This window comes from Mobula hypostoma, chromosome 15 (assembly GCF_963921235.1).
Source record: "Mobula hypostoma chromosome 15, sMobHyp1.1, whole genome shotgun sequence".
In the NCBI taxonomy this organism is placed as follows: Eukaryota; Metazoa; Chordata; class Chondrichthyes; order Myliobatiformes; family Myliobatidae; genus Mobula; species Mobula hypostoma.
The window spans coordinates 59292913-59310337 of NC_086111.1; the positions used below are offsets into that span (position 1 = coordinate 59292913).

General features: G+C 39.8%; 1 protein-coding gene across 2 annotated transcripts in view; it reads right to left on the minus strand.

Moving 5' to 3' along the window:
- cfap92 (cilia and flagella associated protein 92 (putative)) overlaps window positions 1-17425 on the minus strand; it is a 123628-nt gene that overhangs the window by 57103 nt on the left and 49100 nt on the right. For both annotated transcript variants that reach the window (XM_063068140.1, XM_063068139.1), the window contains 2 exons: window positions 17105-17227; window positions 4007-4191 (listed from right to left, as the gene is read on the minus strand). In XM_063068140.1, coding sequence (XP_062924210.1) covers window positions 4007-4191; window positions 17105-17227 — 308 coding nt within the window. The remainder of the gene's footprint in view (window positions 1-4006; window positions 4192-17104; window positions 17228-17425) is intronic.

A 17425-nucleotide genomic window follows, 5' to 3' on the forward strand; every position in this document is an offset into this window, starting at 1 on the left:
GAAAAACTTCAGGGAACAGGCAGTACATGCTATATATGTTGACCGTCTACTCAGATCCAAAAGTCTCTCTCATCACCTCCTGGAAGCTGCTGCCCCTCGCATATGGCTGCATGTCAGAGTGAGATTTCATTCAGGCAACAGGCTCAATGGTAGTCGCTGGCTTTTAAAATTGTTAGCATGGAGAGGTCCCTGGACCGGGAAGAGCTGTGCAGCCAAGTAAAGAAAAGGCAGCAGGGAGACCACCAGATCCAAGTAACGTGTCAACACAAAGAGCAGGTGCTCTCAGCCCCAGCAGTGGCTCACACTCATTGTGCAGGCCAGGAGCAGACATGAGCTCCAAACCTCAGTGCTGAGTGATCTTCCAAGTTCCAGCAATAGGAGTCGATCAGACAGCAATAATATTCAGGCAGCTATGGTTGTTTAAAGGCACAATTTTACCAGGTTTTAGAATATGTTGCATTTTTTATCACAATGTCAGCCTTGTTAGTTTCAATTATATATATTTTAATATGTTACGTACTTATGGAAGTCATCAAACAGTATATAAATCAGAATAACTGCAGCTAAAGTCAGATGCATTGAAGTAATATTAGAAAATGTAAGGATTTCATAGAATGAAGTTTTAGCACTGAAGTTTAAGATTATTCATATCTTTGGCACTTTGCAGAGTTCAGCGGGCAGTTTCCATGCAGCCATATGGAACCTTGCTAGAATCCTAGTGAAACAAAAACACTTTATTGTTCCAATAAAGAACAGTGCATCTATGGGACTTTCTGGCACCATTATTTATTGCATATTGGGAAGTAGATATCAATCTTTTCAATGTAGATTGCCCACGAGATTTCGCTAAGTTACCATATAGGCTGTTTATAATTTTCACAGTCATTATGTTCACTTCAATACTTGAAATCAATGCTTTAATTTGTCCAATGGTCACATTTAGTACTTCAAATAGTAACTCATTTCTAAATTGCAGTACATTATGCATGCACAAGAAGCTTGCTTAAAATAAGTAAATAAGTTTTCCTGATAAAGCCGGGCGGTATGCTGTTTGATCTGCAGTCCATCTCTGAACTAACTTCAGATTTTAATGATTACTGACTACAAGAATTGCTCTTAGAAATGAATCCTAAAGCCAAACATACAACAAGGACATTACAGTTTCACTCAATAACCATAGGAGGCTCGAGGAATACCAAGTTTGCACAGTTACTGGTCAGTGGAAAAAAAAATTATCCATCGCGAAAATGGCTTCATTTTATAGAGTTTGAACAGCCTGAATTACATTACAGCATCTGCCCGGAGTAAACATATCCAGTGTAGAGATGCAATTCCTAACTGAGCTTACATAAATATCAAAGAAAAGGCAGTTCTAGATTGGCGGACACTAAAGGATTGAAGACTATAAGACACAGGAGCAGAATTAGGCCATTCGGTTCATTGAGTCTGCTCTGCTATTCCGTCGTGCCTGATTTATCACCCCCCTCAGCCCCACTCCCCTGCCTTCTCCTTGTAACCTTTGATGCCCTTACTAATTGAGGACTATCAACCTCCGCTTTAACTATATCCAATGACTTGGCCTCCACAGCTGTTTGTAGCAATGGATTCCACAGACCACCGTCCTCTGACTGAATACATTCCTCCTCATGTCTATTCTAAAGAGACATCCTCGTATTCTGAGGCTATGCCCTCTGGTCCTAGACTCCCTCTCCATGTCCATTCTATCTAGGCCTTTCAATACTTGATAGGTTTCTATGCGATCCCCCTCACCCCCTCCCATTCTTCAAGACTCCAGCAATCACAGGGTTAGAGCCTTTCATTCCCAGGATAATTCCCACAAATCTCTTCTGGACCCTCTTCAATGCCAGCACATCATTTCTTAGATGAGGGCCCCAAAACTGCTCACAAGACTCCAAGTGCATTCTGGCCTCATAAAGCCTCAGGTATGATCCAGCTTCGTGGAAGGAGACGACAATGAATGTCATCTCCATTAACCATTACAAGTTACTCAGTACTAAGAGACACCTACTGATATTTTCAGAACAGCAAAAATAACAGAAAGCAGTCAAACCTTACAACGGTGACTGGATTAGGCATGTTTTCCATTTTCAATATCTTTCTCCAATTTACCAACCTGTGTGGGATATATTCCTGCATTTTCTGAAGTTTCCTCTTTCCCCTGCAGCGGTTCATCAGACAAATTATAACCACACAGATTACAGGGAGCTCTGGAGGACTTGAAAAGTGTTCCACTGCCACTACTTTAAATCAGGTCAGTTTAAAGATGAAAGATTAATTGTATAGGTCACATGTACATTGACAAAGACAGTGAAACGCGTTCTTCGTGCCAACAACCGACATGTTCCGATGATTGCGCTGGGAGCCACCCACAAGTGTTGCCACACTACCAGCAACTCCCTAACCATAAATGTGCATGTTTAGAATGTGGGAATAAATAGGAGCATCTGAAAGAAACCCACGCAGACACTGGGATAAGGTGAAATTCCTCACAGACAACAGAAGGAATTGAATCCTGATCAGTGATTACTGGTTCTGTAAAGTGATTACGCCAACCACTACACTATTGTGCCGCCCAGCTTCTGTTTGTGGTTGGGGTGACCTGGGTCCCCAATGATCCTTCGGGCCCTTTTTACACACCTTTCTTTGTAAGTGTCCTGAATAGTGGGAAGTTCACATCTACAGATGCTCTGTACTGTCCGCACCAATCTCTGCAGAGTCACAATGCTCTCAATTGTGCCCCTATAGAAAGTTCTTAGGATTTGGGGGCCCATAACCACACTTCTTCAACTGTCTGAGGTGGAAGAGGCACTGTCGTGCCTTTTTAACCACACAGGCGGTATGCACAGACCACGTGAGATCCTCGGAGATATTTATGCCAAGGAATCTTAAAGCTGTTCACCCTCTCAACCCCAGATCCATTGATATCAATAGGGGCTAGCCTGTCTCCATTCCTCCTGTAGTTCACGACCAGCTAACAACCAGCTGGCAGATGACAAAAATGTATGCAAGGACATAGGCCAGGGGTTTCTGACCTTTTTTATGCCCTGCCATTCACCAAGGGGTCTCTGAACCCCAGGTTGTGAACCTCTGCTTTAAGGAATGTCTTGATGGTGAAAAGATTTAGTGAATGAATTTTCTGAGCTCAATATCATGGCAACTGAAAGCACAATCATTGGCTAGGGGAAATTACCGGTGTAGGAAGGGGTGAAGAAATGGAAGGTTTAAAATATGAGGATAATAATTTTTAAACTGACATATTGCTTATTGAATGAGTAATGCCTGTGAGAAAGCTCAGGGAAATGGCAAGAGAACTATCAAGTATTAGATTACCTCAAATCTACAGTAGAACAAGGGATGCCAGCCGAGAAATTGTGCAATAATCACGTCAGATGTTGCAGGAATAGTTGAGCTAGCTGGAGCGTGGGAGAGTTAATCAAAGTTACAAAGGTGGAAATAAGCAGCCTTCACAGTAGCATGATAGATTTATAGTGTGAAGCTCATCCAAGGTTCATCAAAACAAAGAACCTGAGTTATTTGGCCTCAAACACACAGTGGTAGCTTGTTTTAAACAGTTTTATTTTATGTACATCATGCTGTAGAGTGTTTCGAAATCAGGTATTTCGATGTGCAAGATTGTCTCAAGAGTCAGAGAGAGATGGCGTCAAAGGCCTAAAATTAACTTTGTTATAGGCACTGTTTGTGCTGGATCCATTACTATCCAGCACTTTCCTGAAGTAGAGAATCAGCCATGGCATTGCTCTCTCTATTTTCCTTTTAGTATTGTTGGAAAATGAACATTAGTATTTTATTTCCAGGAAAATACAATCCACTATGCTTTGTACACTTTAAACAATCCAATTCATGACAACAATGATAAATGTTTGTAGCATTTTTTCAATGCATCCCACTAGAAAATATCTTTCAAGAAAACTTTAGTTCCATACCATCTTCTGAAAATACAACTATCACCTTATGGCTAGTGTACCTGCAGTACATGTATTGGCACAGGGGTCGATGGCATTGAGCTGGCTGAAATAATACGAATAACCATTGGATTCAATTCCTCCTCCACTTCCTTTGACATTAGTGATTTATCCACTGATACGGTGAAAAGAGCATCCAGTAGTCCAGGGATTATTTTTTCCAATTTATTTGTGACGGATTTTTCTCCTGGAGATGGAATGGAGAGAATCACTAGCAAAATCACTGAAAACATAATGAAAAGATTAGCCTCTTAAGTGTAGCAAAAATTTAAGCAATGCAGCACTAACATCTAGGACTTGGTGCTTTTCGATAGAACTGTTGAAGAGTGAGAACTAGTTTAAGAAAGCTGTAGAAAGGTGCTACACAAGAGGAGGCTCTTCAGCCCATCTGAGATGCTAGAGCAATCCAAGACTAGAACATCAGCCATCTCTCTTTGTATAGCACAACGGTCTGCATATTTCTGTAGTTATTTCAAAAGAGGCATCTTCTCTAGCATAACTGACCTAGCCTTCCAATACTCCAATTATCTTGTTATTTTTCATTTGCACTTGCATGCCATTTTAAACAGACTAATTTATTTTAGCTTTTCATAAATTAGTTTTGTGTTCCTTGAGTAATTTTGCAGCTTTCACGATACATTTTTTTCTCTGATGGCAATCATTTTATTGACAGTAAATCCTCCAGTCAGTTAGTAAATTACAGCTGGAACTGATTGTTCTCTATTTTCACTTAAAACACCAAGGAAATGAGTGTTCTTTCTTTCTCTTGCCGTTTATCCAAAAGTTGTTGCAATATTCCTTGTGTTACTGACATTAAAAACCAAAAGGACCAACCACTCAAGTATGGCTACAAAAACAGGTCAGAAGCAAGTTTCGTAAGGCAGGTGAAAGATGAAAATTGAAATTCCCAGTCAGCACAGCAGCAGTTTGCTTCTGAATTTGGAGACAATCATTTGTTTATTTAAAAATAGCACAGAAAAGGCCCTTCCAGCCCTTAAAGTCACACCACCCAGCAACCCACCAATTTAATCCCAGCCTAATCACAATGGCCAATCAATACCTGACCAGTACGTCTTTGGCCTATGGGAGGAAACCCATGCACACATGTATAGGAAAGAACAAACTTACAGAGGACAGCAAAATTGAACTTTGAACTCCAACGTGCCGAGCTGTAGCAGCATCGCTCTATCTGCTACACTATTGTGGCGCCCCAAATAATAATTAGCTGAAAACTTAACCAATTGCAGTTAAATCAATCGGCTTTTTGAAATTCAGTGAGTTTCCACAAGTGATGTACAATTAAAACTCCAAAGAATAAAATTCCTACATTGAAGCTACTGTATTTCAGGAACAGCTCAAGTACAAGCAGGTACGCTCTATCCCAGACGTAAAGTTTGTTGTTGGAAGTCTTAACAAATGTGTAGTTACTTGTTATACTAGGCAATATTCTTAATAGCTAAATATGTATACTGTATTAGTATCTGTGTGCTTTCTAAAAGGTTGTTTAAATCAGCCAACATTGTTTTAATGTGTCTTTGGCCATAAATTGTGCATTCAATACCTGCTCAAATATATTGTACAGTACTATCAATGGCTTTTACTCACAGCCATTGATGGGTCTGAATGTGCTGTGTTTTATCTGGAGAATTAAGTAATTTAGCTATTAAAAGACAACTGCAGTTGATTTTGTGGAATTTTTATTTCCATGATTATTCAAAACTCCTGGGGCAGATTGGGGGTTATTTCTGTTTTGGCAAGGGCAGGGGTAGGATTATCAGAGCTTCAGAAGTTTGTACATGCTCAGCGGTAAGTTTCAAAAGCAACACACACAAAATGCTGGAGGACTCAATAGGTCAGGCAGGCATGAATAGACAGTTGCAGTTTTGGGCTAAGACCCTTCTTCTGGACAGGGGATGGAGGATAGCTGGAAGGTGATAGCTGAAGCCAAGTGGGTAGGAAAGGTAAAGGGCTGGAAAAGAAGGAATATGATAGAAGAAGATTGTGGACCATAGGAGAAAGGGAAGGAGGAGGGAACCCAGGAAGAGCTGATAGGCAGCAGAGAAGAGGTAACAGACCAGAGTGGAGAATAGGGAGTTTTTTTTTAAACCAGAAGGAGAAATCAATACTCATGCCATCAAGTTGGAGGCTACCTAGAATATAAGGTGTTGTTCCTCCGCCCTGAGGGTGGCCTCATCGTGAGACAACAGGAAGCCATGGACCAACATATCGGAATGGGAATGAGAAACGGAACTAAAATGTTTGGCCACTAGAAAGTTCTGATTTTGGCAGGTGGAGCAGAGGTGCTTGACGAAGCGGTCCCCCAATTTACAACACGTCTCAACAGTGTAGAGGAAGCTGCAGTGGAAGCACTGGACACAATAGATGGCCCCAGGTCATTCGCAGGTGAAGTGTTGCCTTACCAGGCCCTTAATGGAGACAAGGGAGGGGGTGAATGGGCAGCTGTAGTACTTAGCCTACTTGCAGGGATAAGTGCTGAGAGGGAGATTTGTGTGGAGGGACAACTGGACAAGGGAATCACAGAGGAACTGATCTCTGAGTAGGTTAAGATATGTTTGGTGTAGGATCCTTTTGGAGATGGCGGAAGCTGTGTAGAATGGCGGGGTGGTAGGTGAGGACAAGAGGAACTCTATCATTGTTAAGGCAGCAAGAAGGTGGGGTGAGCACGGATATCCAAGAAATGGAGAAGACGTGGGTGAGGGCAGTGTCAATTGTGGAGGAAGGGAAACCTTATTCTATGAAGAAGGAGAACATCACTGAAGTCCTGCAAAGAAAAGCCACCTCTAGAGTACAGATACGGTGGAGATGAAGGAACTGAGAAAAGGGAATATCATTTTTACAGGAGACAGGGCAGGAAGAGGTATAGTCAAGATAACCATAGGAATTGGTGGACTTATAAAAAGATGTCAGTCAACAGTTTGTCTCCAGAGATGGAGATGGAGAGATTGAGAAAGGGGAAGGAGGTGTGAGAAATGGAATTCACCAAGTGAATTTAAGGGCAGGGTGGAAGTTGGAGCCAAAATTGATGAAATTGACAAGCTCAGCATGGATGCACCAAAGCAGCACCAATGCAGTCATCAATGTGTTGGGGAGCGTTACCAGAGAAGACTAGGAACATGGACTGTTATACGCAGCCAATGGAAAGGCAGACGTGGCTGGAGCACATGCGGGTGGGCCCCCTCTCGGGCATGGAAAGAGAAACTTGGGAAAGTTACAATCACCAGGGAAGTGGAATTGAGCTACTGATCAGATTCAGAGGCATGATGAAACATACAGTGAAATGTGCCATTTGTGTTAACAACCAATGGATGTGCTGGGGGAAGCCTACAAGTATTGGAGCTGTAAACTAACAAATCCCTGAGTACTGCTGGATTTCAACCTCATATCAACGGCCTGGATCTGGGCCGTACCCTCCAAATATCCGGACCTGCATCTCAGTTTTTTTGCACTACCTTACTTTCCATTTTTCTATTTTCTATTTATGATTTATAATTAAAATTTTTAATATTAACTATCGATTTGTAATCCAGGGAGCAGGAAGCGCAGAATCAAATATCGCTATGATGATTGTATGTTCTAGTATCAATTGTTTGGCAACAATGAAGTATAAAAGCATATCTTCATGAATTGAGATAGATGATGCATTCATTTTAATTTTCCAAAATTCCTGAGGTTTGAGTAAGGTTCAATTAAATTGGAAAATAACAGCTGTAGCTTCTTTACTCAAAAAGGGAGGGAGACAGAAATCAGAAAACTACAAACTAGTTAACATCCATCATAGGGAAGATTCTAGAAGTTACTATTAATGATGTTAAAGCAGAGCACTTAGAAAAATACTCAAGGTAATCAGGCAAAGCCAAAATGGTCGGTGAAAGAGGAAATTATGGTTGAACTATTATTTGGAGTTGTAGCGGTTACTTGAAAACAAACCAAAGCCGCTGAGAGACTGAGTACGGGAATTGACACTGCATGACGCACTTCCAAATAACTGAGTTCCAAATTGACAAAAGTATGTTCGATCCTTTATTATGAACCAGCACAGATGAACAATCTTATAGCAATATAAAGATAATGTAACTAAATCTAGCCATATAGTGAAATTAATGTTCCAATAACTAAAAAGTCAAATAAAATTAGTATAATCAGAATTAGCAAAGTTAGTGTAATACAGAAATTAATGGTCAACAAGAAGTAACACCACCCCCCCCCCCCGCCCCACCCCAGCTCACTCTCTGGCTCTAACCAGACTAAATTCGAACTAAGCATGAATATGTAACTATGCTCATTTGCTTCTACCACATCCAAACCCACGTGACAAATTACCCATAATAAACGTGCAACACAAAATACAACACAGTCAGACAGAAAATAGATACATGGCTCCTACCAGAGGTGCTTTTAAAAAAAAATGTAAAATGGACTATGAATAAAGGGGAACCAGTGAATGCACAGTTCATAGATTTCCAGAATTTGATAAAGCACCCCAACAAAGGTTATTTCAGAAAGTAAAAGGTCTTGCTATGGTGAGATGGCAGGCCATAGGAAGCAGGGAGAAGGAATAAATGAAGGGCTTCCTGGTTGGGAAGCTGTAACAAGCAAAATGCTGCAGATTCTTTTTTTTTAACAATTTATAAATGACTTGGATGAAGAAACTGAAGCTGTTAAATTTGCTGATGACACAAAGACAGGAGAGCAAGTTGTGAAGTATATATTTGGAGGTTATAAACGGAGTGAATGATGGAGTAGTGTATACTGTTTTCAAAAAAAATTATATTGTCTATCTTGGAAAGAAAAAAATAAAAAGCATAATATCTAAATGAGATTGTAGAGTTCTGAGATGCAAATTGATCTGCATGTTCTAATCCATCATTTGCAAAGGCTCTGATGCAGGTACAGCTGGATTTTAGAAAAGCCAAAAGAATGTTATTGTTCATTACTATGGTATATGAATACAAAATAGGGTACACTTACAGAAGGCACAGCTAAGACTACATCTTAAGTACTGGGTAGAGGGACTCTCTCCCATCAACGTACAACATACAGCATAAAGACAGGTCCTCTAGCCAACCATGTTGTTCAGCAATTATCAGACACGGGTAAATCACAGTCACAACACGTCTACATCAACTACAATCCCAAATGAAACTGATCCCTTCAGCTTCACCTGGTTCTTAAACTATTCCCTGTGCCTGTCTAAACAGCTCTAAACCATCGCCACCTCCCCTGGCCGAGCATTCCAAGCACCTACCACACCCTGTGTTAAAAAGATTGCCTCGAAAATCTCTTTTAAACTTTCAGCCTAATCCTATGTGTTCTCATATTTCACATATCCACTCTGGGAATAGACTTTGAATTCTACCCTATCTATGCCTCTCACAATTTTACAGTAAGGATTCAGCCTTCACAACTATTTTCACATTTTATTGTCTCATTTTCTGAATTAAATATAGATTGAAGTAGGATTTTTGAGCTAATCTACAAGACATTGTGCATCATGTCAAATCAAAAGAAAAATTCCAAGGCCTGTCAACAATTTAGTAAAAATTAAAAAAGCAAAATTGTGAAGCTGAAAAAGTATTCATCCCCTTTGCAATTAGTGGGTTCTATCCTCAGGTGCAATATATTACCTTACCAATTCACCCAATTTGTAGAAAATTGGAGGATCGCCTGTTTTCAATGAATTCATAAGAATAAATACCCCCTCTGTCTGTAAGGTTCAGCAATATGGTAGATTTTCAAAAGATGAAACCAAAATGAAGATAAAAGAGCATTCACAATTAGTCAGAGAAATGATAATAGAGAAGTACAAATCAGGGGAAGGGTATAAGACCATCTCAACTGCACTGAATGTACCTCAGAGCTCAGTGCAGTCCACTGTGAAAAAGAGGAAAAATACAAAACCACAGCCACACTGCCTAGGTCATGCATCTCCTCTGAACTTAGTTGCTGGAGAAGCATGGCTACTGTAATGCCAACAGTCAGTGGTTGCAACAGAGATGGAGTTCATGGCTCCACAATTTCTAAGGCTTTGTACAGAACGGATATTTATGGAAGAGTGGCAGGGAAAAAAACCCTGGCTAGAAAAAAATCCTTGCCCATCGAGACTTGGCAAAGCATCACTTAAAGATACTGTAAAGATGTGGAAGAAAGTTTTGTGGTTGGATGAGGCGAAAACAAAACATCCTCATCTCAAAGATGAGTGGTACACGTGGTGTAAATCTAATACTGCACATCAGCCAGGTAACATCATCCCTATTGTAAAGTATGGTGGGGGTAGCATCATGCTACGGAGATGCTTTTCAGCAGCAAGGACTGGAAATCTGATTAGGATTCATAGGAAGGTGAATGCTGCTAAATACAGAGAGATCCTAGATAAAAACCTGTTAGCCTCTGCCAGAAAGCTGAAACCGGGGAGAAAGTTTGTCTTTCAGCAGGACAATGACCCAAAGCACACTGCCAGATCAACAACGGAATGACTTCAAATAAAGAAAATTGATGTCCTTGAGTGGCCCAGTCAGAGTCCCGACCTTAACCCGACTGAACATCTCCAGCTAGACCTCAAGACTGCTGTTCACCACCGCTCCCCAAGTAACCAGACACAGCTTGAGCAATTTTGCAATAAGGAATGGCAAATCTTGCTCCATTACATTGTGCAAAGCTAATAGAGACTTATCCAAAAGGATTACTGAATATAATAGTTGTGAGAGGTGGTTCAAGCAACTACTGAGCAAAGGGGGATGAACACTCTTGAGCTCCTGACATTTCAGTTTTTGAATTTTTAGTTTGCCATGCTTTACAATTTTCCTGTGTTTTTTTTTGGGCTCTAAGGTGTGGGAGAAAAGGAGCATATGATTCACAAATAAAAATTCTCATTTAAATTGATCAAAATCCCTTTCTCCTGAAGTCCACTCTCCTCTCCTATCAGATTTCTTCTTATTTAACTGTTCAGCTCTTCCACCTATCATCTCCCAGTTTCTCATTTCACCTCCTTGAAGGTTACTAATGCAAAGTACTCATTAATGACATTGCCAGCTTCCTCGGGCTCTTTGTGTAAATTCCCTCCTTCATTCTTGAGTGAAGAGGAAAAAAAGTCCTCCTCTGGCCTGCATTTCCTCTGCTATTCTTCGATTGAAGTTCCTTTCCCAGTTCTCTGGTATAGAGACTATATAATGGGACTCAGGTAGCCCTCTCCCTCTTGCCCTGACTTTAACGGGTAAGGTAGGGGCAGGGAGTGGGGTTTTGTAGCAAAGAGTGCTTCTCTCTGGGACCCTGACCATTTCACCACCAGAGAGAAAGGTGACTGCCTTGTTAAAAGCAACCGATCTCCGCTACTGCCTGTAAGGAGTTTGCACGTTCTCCTTGTAACTGCATGGGTTTCCTCCAGGCGTTCTGGTTTCCTCCCACAGTCCAAAGATGGTGGAAGATTAATTGGTCATTGTAAGTTGTCCAATGATTAGGCCAGTGTTAAATCAGGGGACTGCTGGGCAGCATGGCTCGAAGGGTCGGAAGAGCCTATTCTGTGCTGTATCTTAATAAGTAAGTAAATAAATAAAAGCATGCATTCTGCCACCTCTGATGGACACACTGTTCACTCCACTGGATTCCTGCCAGGAAGCTTGAATTCTGCCATTCAGTGCACATATGCCAGCTCAGACATACCTCACAATTATTGTATGGAAATTAAATAGTGGCCATATATAGCTTGGTCTGGTTCCTTTTAGCTTTCACTATTCTTCCCCAAGATGATCCACTTTGGCAATAACTGAAAGTTGATATCAAAAGAAAGCTGTCAAGCAGACAGGTCAGGTCTGGTACCAGTCTACAGGCAGTTATTAAAATGTTCTACCCCTACCTCTTGGAGAAGACTTCAAAGTCACGACGTAGACACAACTACAAAATAAGCATCATTAAATCTTTAAAGAATTGCTGAAGAATTGAGGAAGGGCAGCATGTGTTGCTAATTTGTCACAGGATGTGGGATAATACATGTGTATTCTCTTTTAAATTCCGCTTTATTCCAGTTCAACAACAACTGCAAGATTACAGAGGAATCATTTTGACATGTAATATCTTAAAATAACTTGCCTTCCCACATCTATAGAACTCAAAACCACAATATCAAATTTTGCTTGATTTTCTAAGCCAGAATAAAATCAAATAAATTGCATTAGGTGCATTGAGTAAATGAAATCCAACCATAACAATTTAACTTTAGGTACATATAAGCACTGAAAAATGCAATTGGTAAATTTATTATTGCGATGTTAGCTTGTAAACTATTTTACTCTCTATAGTTCAGATTACTGCCATCAGGCAGATGTGATTTGAAAAATGTGAGCAATTAATATAGTGGCATTTTATTTCCTTATTTATTCATTGAGATTCAGCACAGAATAAGTCCTTCTGGCCCAGCAATCCCCCGATTTTAATCCGAGCCTAATCACGGGACAATTTACAATGACCAATTAACCTACCAACCGGTATATCTTTGGACTGTGAGACGAAACCAGAGCACCAGGAGGAAAGCCACAGGGTCATGGTGAGAACGTACAAACTCCTTACAGGCAGAGGTAGGAATTGAAACTGGGTCGCCTATACTAACCAATACACTACCATGCTGCCCCAGTTTTAGATATTTCCTGATTTTAATGTAATTTTTAAATTCAAATATATATATTTTGTAATTCACTTAGAAAGATACATCCTACTTGTGAATACAATATGTCAATGGCATACGAAAAAAAAGTGTATCATTAATGCAATTAACTTCAGATGCAAATCATCGTGAAGCCTCAAGTAACAGAAGCACTGGGAATTGTGATTGATGTAATGACAAAATATAAATTTCAGCACCATCTGCTAGTTGAACCACTGCTGTGAAGTCTCATCAGCTAAACCAATACCAAAACTGCGCTCAAAAATGAGACGAAAGCACCCAATAGCTAGAATAAAGCAAAAGCTAGTTTCAGGCAAATGGAGGTCCAACCTCAAGATTGTGACAAAGTTAAATTAACATATTAAGTGAAAAAGGATCACTTTTTCAATTACTCATGACATTCCTACACAATGGCTACAAGGTGAAGGAAACCAATTAGGCCCTTAAAAAGGGCAGATGGAAAAACCAGGAAACCTATCAACGAGGAAGAACTTATCGCTACCGCCCGTCTTCCCTACGTTTCTACAGTTTCTGGAAGGATCTCCAGGATCGTGAAGAAATACCGGACTAATACCACCCACAAACCCATAAGGAAGCTCAAGTCATAGCTTATGCAGATCAAAGATGACCTGGGACTCAGGATGGCTAGTGTTTACAGGATTCCCTGTGAACGTGGGGCAGCATATATCGATCGGCCAGATGGGACAAATGGTGGAAACCTGAATCAGGAAGCACAGGTGGTGCATCCATTTGGGTTACCCAGAGAAATCGGTGGTAGCAGAACATTGCATTCGCAATGGCCATAGGATTGACTACGGCACAAAACTACTGTGCCACACCAATGGCTTTTGAGAGCGCCTGGTAAAGGAAGCTATTGAACTAAAACTTCAGGAAAAGAATTTTAACAAAGACGATGGTCTCGCTCTAAGTAAGAATTTGTATACAAGGTGGGACAGCGGAAATCTGATTGAATGAGGACTCACCAATCAGGAGGGACGAACTACAGGGTATAAATACCACTGGACTAGACATACCCAGGCATCATCCCTGAAGAAGGTGAGTTTGTCATCGAAATGTCAGTTATAATCAATATTTGTATCTGGCTGGAAGCCCGAAAAGAGATTATTCAACATATTATGTGTTTAAAGATGAAATCAATAAGGGAGAGGTTAAAGTAATATTGGTAGCTAAAGGAAAAAGAATTTCAAAAATGAAATTTGAAGAAGTACATAAAAATGGAGTTTTATGCAAGTACATAAATAGATTATGGAATTGAAAAACTTACTGATTTAATCACTGACATTTATGAGACTGGAATAATACAAGAGATGAAAAAATCAGTATTTATCACTCTTCCTAAGAAACCTGGAGCAATAGAATGTGAATTACATAGGACCATAAGTTTAATGAATCATATCACTAAGAATTTTGATGACAAGAGCTAAAAGTAAGATACAAGCTGAAATAGGTAAAGAACAATGTGGTTTTGTGAAAGACAAAGGTACAAGAAACGTGATATTGATGTTAAGGGTACTATCAGAACGAGCTATTCAAGTGCAAAAAGATTTGTTTGTTTTATCGACTACACAAAAGCATTTGATAAAGTGAAGCACAATAAGTTATTCAAAATATTACAGGAAACTTCAGATCTAGATTTGAAAGACTAATCAGAAATCTGTACTGGGAACAAACTGCCGCTGTAAGAATAGATGGAGAAGTGAGTCAGTTTACGAAAATCAAGAGAGGCATTAGACAATGGTATGTTTTCTCCCCTGATTTGTTTGATGTGTACAGTGAAACAATATTACAAAAAATAAGAGATCTTGGGAATCAAAGTTGGCGGTGAAAACATCAATAATTTTAGATATGCGGATGACGATATGTTAATTGCAAGTATGGAGGAAGAACTACAAAACTTAATTGATACAGTTGTTGAAGAAAGTGCAAAAATGGGTCTATTTATCAATTGCAAAAAAACAGAATGTATGGTGATATCCAAAAAGAAGGAGAATCCTATCTGCAGGCTGAGAATAAATGAGGAAGACATAAAACAAGTACAGAACTTTTGCTACTTAGGAAGCTGGGTGACATCAGATGGCAGGTGCGGCTTGGACATCAACAGAAGAAAAGCGATGGCAAAAGACACCTTTACGAGAATGAAGAGTATACTGACCAATACTAAACTAGGCATAACAACCTGCCTCAGAGCACTAAAATGTTACGTTTATCCAGTTACGTTATATGGCTCAGAATGTTGGACAATATCTAGTAACATGAGGAAATGAATTGAAGCAGCAGAGATGTGGTTTTTGCAAAGAATATTATGGATGAAACAAATATCTAATGCGCATGTCACGAGCAGAGCAAGCACAAGAAGAGAAATAATGTATGAGATCATGAAAAGACAACGTGACTTCATTGGACATGTGACTAGGAAAGAGGAATTAGAATGCACGGTAATTATGGGAAAGATTGAAGGGAAGAAAGCAAGAGGAAGACAAAGACAAATGATGATGGAGACAGCAGCCGAAGAATTAGAAATGAATACCAATGAATTGATCCACTTGACCTGAAACAGGAGTGTGTGGGCCATGGCAGTCAAAGCTCAAACTGGGCACGGCACCTGATGATGATAATGATGATGACATAAAAATGGAGAGTATATAAAAGGAACTAAAGCAAGTCATGTTAAACATTATTCCCTTTGTACGGTATTTATTACAGCAATAGATGGATTCAATATACAAAGTATCATTCTGAAGAATATTGTCACATTAATTTAAAACTGTTTCTTTAAAAAAATACTTGTCCAAAGAATGTGGTGATCTTGGCAGTCTTGGAAATACCTATTTGGTAACACATTATCCTAGTAAGAGCCATACAACTCTGAATGACAATGGGCCAATGTGAGAGCATGTTTCTTCCAAAATTCCCACAAGACCCCACTCAAAGATCACTTCAGCAAACCTTGATGGAGGTCTCAACTTAGGTTAGAGTCTCACCACCAGTTTACAACTGAGAAAGTTCGTGACAATGTTTAAATGTTTCTGATAGCCAGAGACAAGCGCAAAACATTCAATAGCATTGCTCAGCGTTCAATACCATCATCCCCTCAGTACTGGATATGGTTCCTCAACTTCCTCACCAGGAGACACAGTCAGTATGGATCAGTGATAATATTTCCTCTTCACTGACAACCAATACAGGAGTATCAGCAAGGAGGATATGTTATTAAAATACATTTATAAATTCTCAGATGACACCATTGTTGGTAACATCTCGCAACGACGCAGTGTGGAGTGAGATTGATCAGCTGGCTGGGTAGTGTCACAACAGCAAGACTGAGGAACAGGTTGTGGACCGGGAAGAGGAAGCTAGGAGAACATGCACCATTCCTCATTCAGTGGTGGAAAGGGTGGGCAGCTTCAAGTTCCTGGGCATCAACATCTCGCAGGATCAGTCTTGGGCCCAGCACATTGATGCATTCATGAAGAAAGCACACCAATGGCTCTACTTCGTTAGAAGTTTGAGAAGATCTGGTGTGTCACCAAGAATCTTAGATTTCTGTAAACGTATGGTGAATAGCCTTCTGACTCTTTTCTGTCAGAGTTCTGAACATACCTTGTTATTCCTTTTTTTTTAAAAACACCAATTATTTATTTAGTAATTTAGAGCGATTTTATATCTCTGCACTGTACACTGCCGCAAAACATATTTCATTATAAGGCAGTGATATTAAACCTGATTCTGACATAAAAACTACTAAACTTAATATAAACTAAAAATTAAAGTTTAGAAGTACAGTATTAGAATAAAATGTGGAAACAAGTCACTGAACCTAACCTGTTTGTCCTAATCTCCAATTAGGGAAAACCCATGCAGGTTACTGAGATCTCCACTTGCAATTCATAATTCAGGAGAATTCTTCAGTACAGTACTGGGAAATCCTAGCATATCCTCACACCCCAAGGGACTGAGTCAGTCCAGGGATTACCTACCTGAGAGCAGCTAACCTTCCATAGCTCACTTTGCAAATGCTGGACATTGCCACCCACTATAAAATTTGGAAATTATTTGAATGGTCTCACTATCAGCTTGAATTGCTGACCATGAAAAAAATAATCATTGTCCGTATCCTACCGAAAACCGTTACATCAGTGATTTCATTTAGTTGAACAAACTAGTATCTCTTCCAAGTGATGATCTATTTGTATAAAACAATGAAGGAATGGGAAGTAATCTAACAGGTTTAAACCTACAGGATACGACAATTTTGTCAAAAGATGTTGGCCACATCCTTTCCCCATTCCCCATGATTTAAGATTCAAAGATTCAAAGTACATTTATTATCAAAGTATCTATGCAGTATAGAACACTGAGGTTTGTCTTCCTCACATGATCATTTCTGACATTTGTGTTCACTCACCCGCAAGGAGAAGTTTAATGTCCAGGTTTATCAAAGCTGGTACTGGTTTCTCTTTGACTTTCTTTTTCCTATGATGTATTTTTGGGGGGATGATTTTGATTGTATCTTGCTTCTTTGTTGTTGCTGCAGCAAAATGTGGACAAGTTTAGGTGCAGCTTGATCACAGAGCTAGATTTTACAATGAAATAACTCTATTATCAATGTTTTCCAAAACAGTATTTCACACTGAAAGTGCATAATCTTTAGTCATTGCCAACAAATGATGCAGTGCCATGCAACAGCACAAAACCGAAGGCAAAGCAAAAATGCTGCATTTTCAAT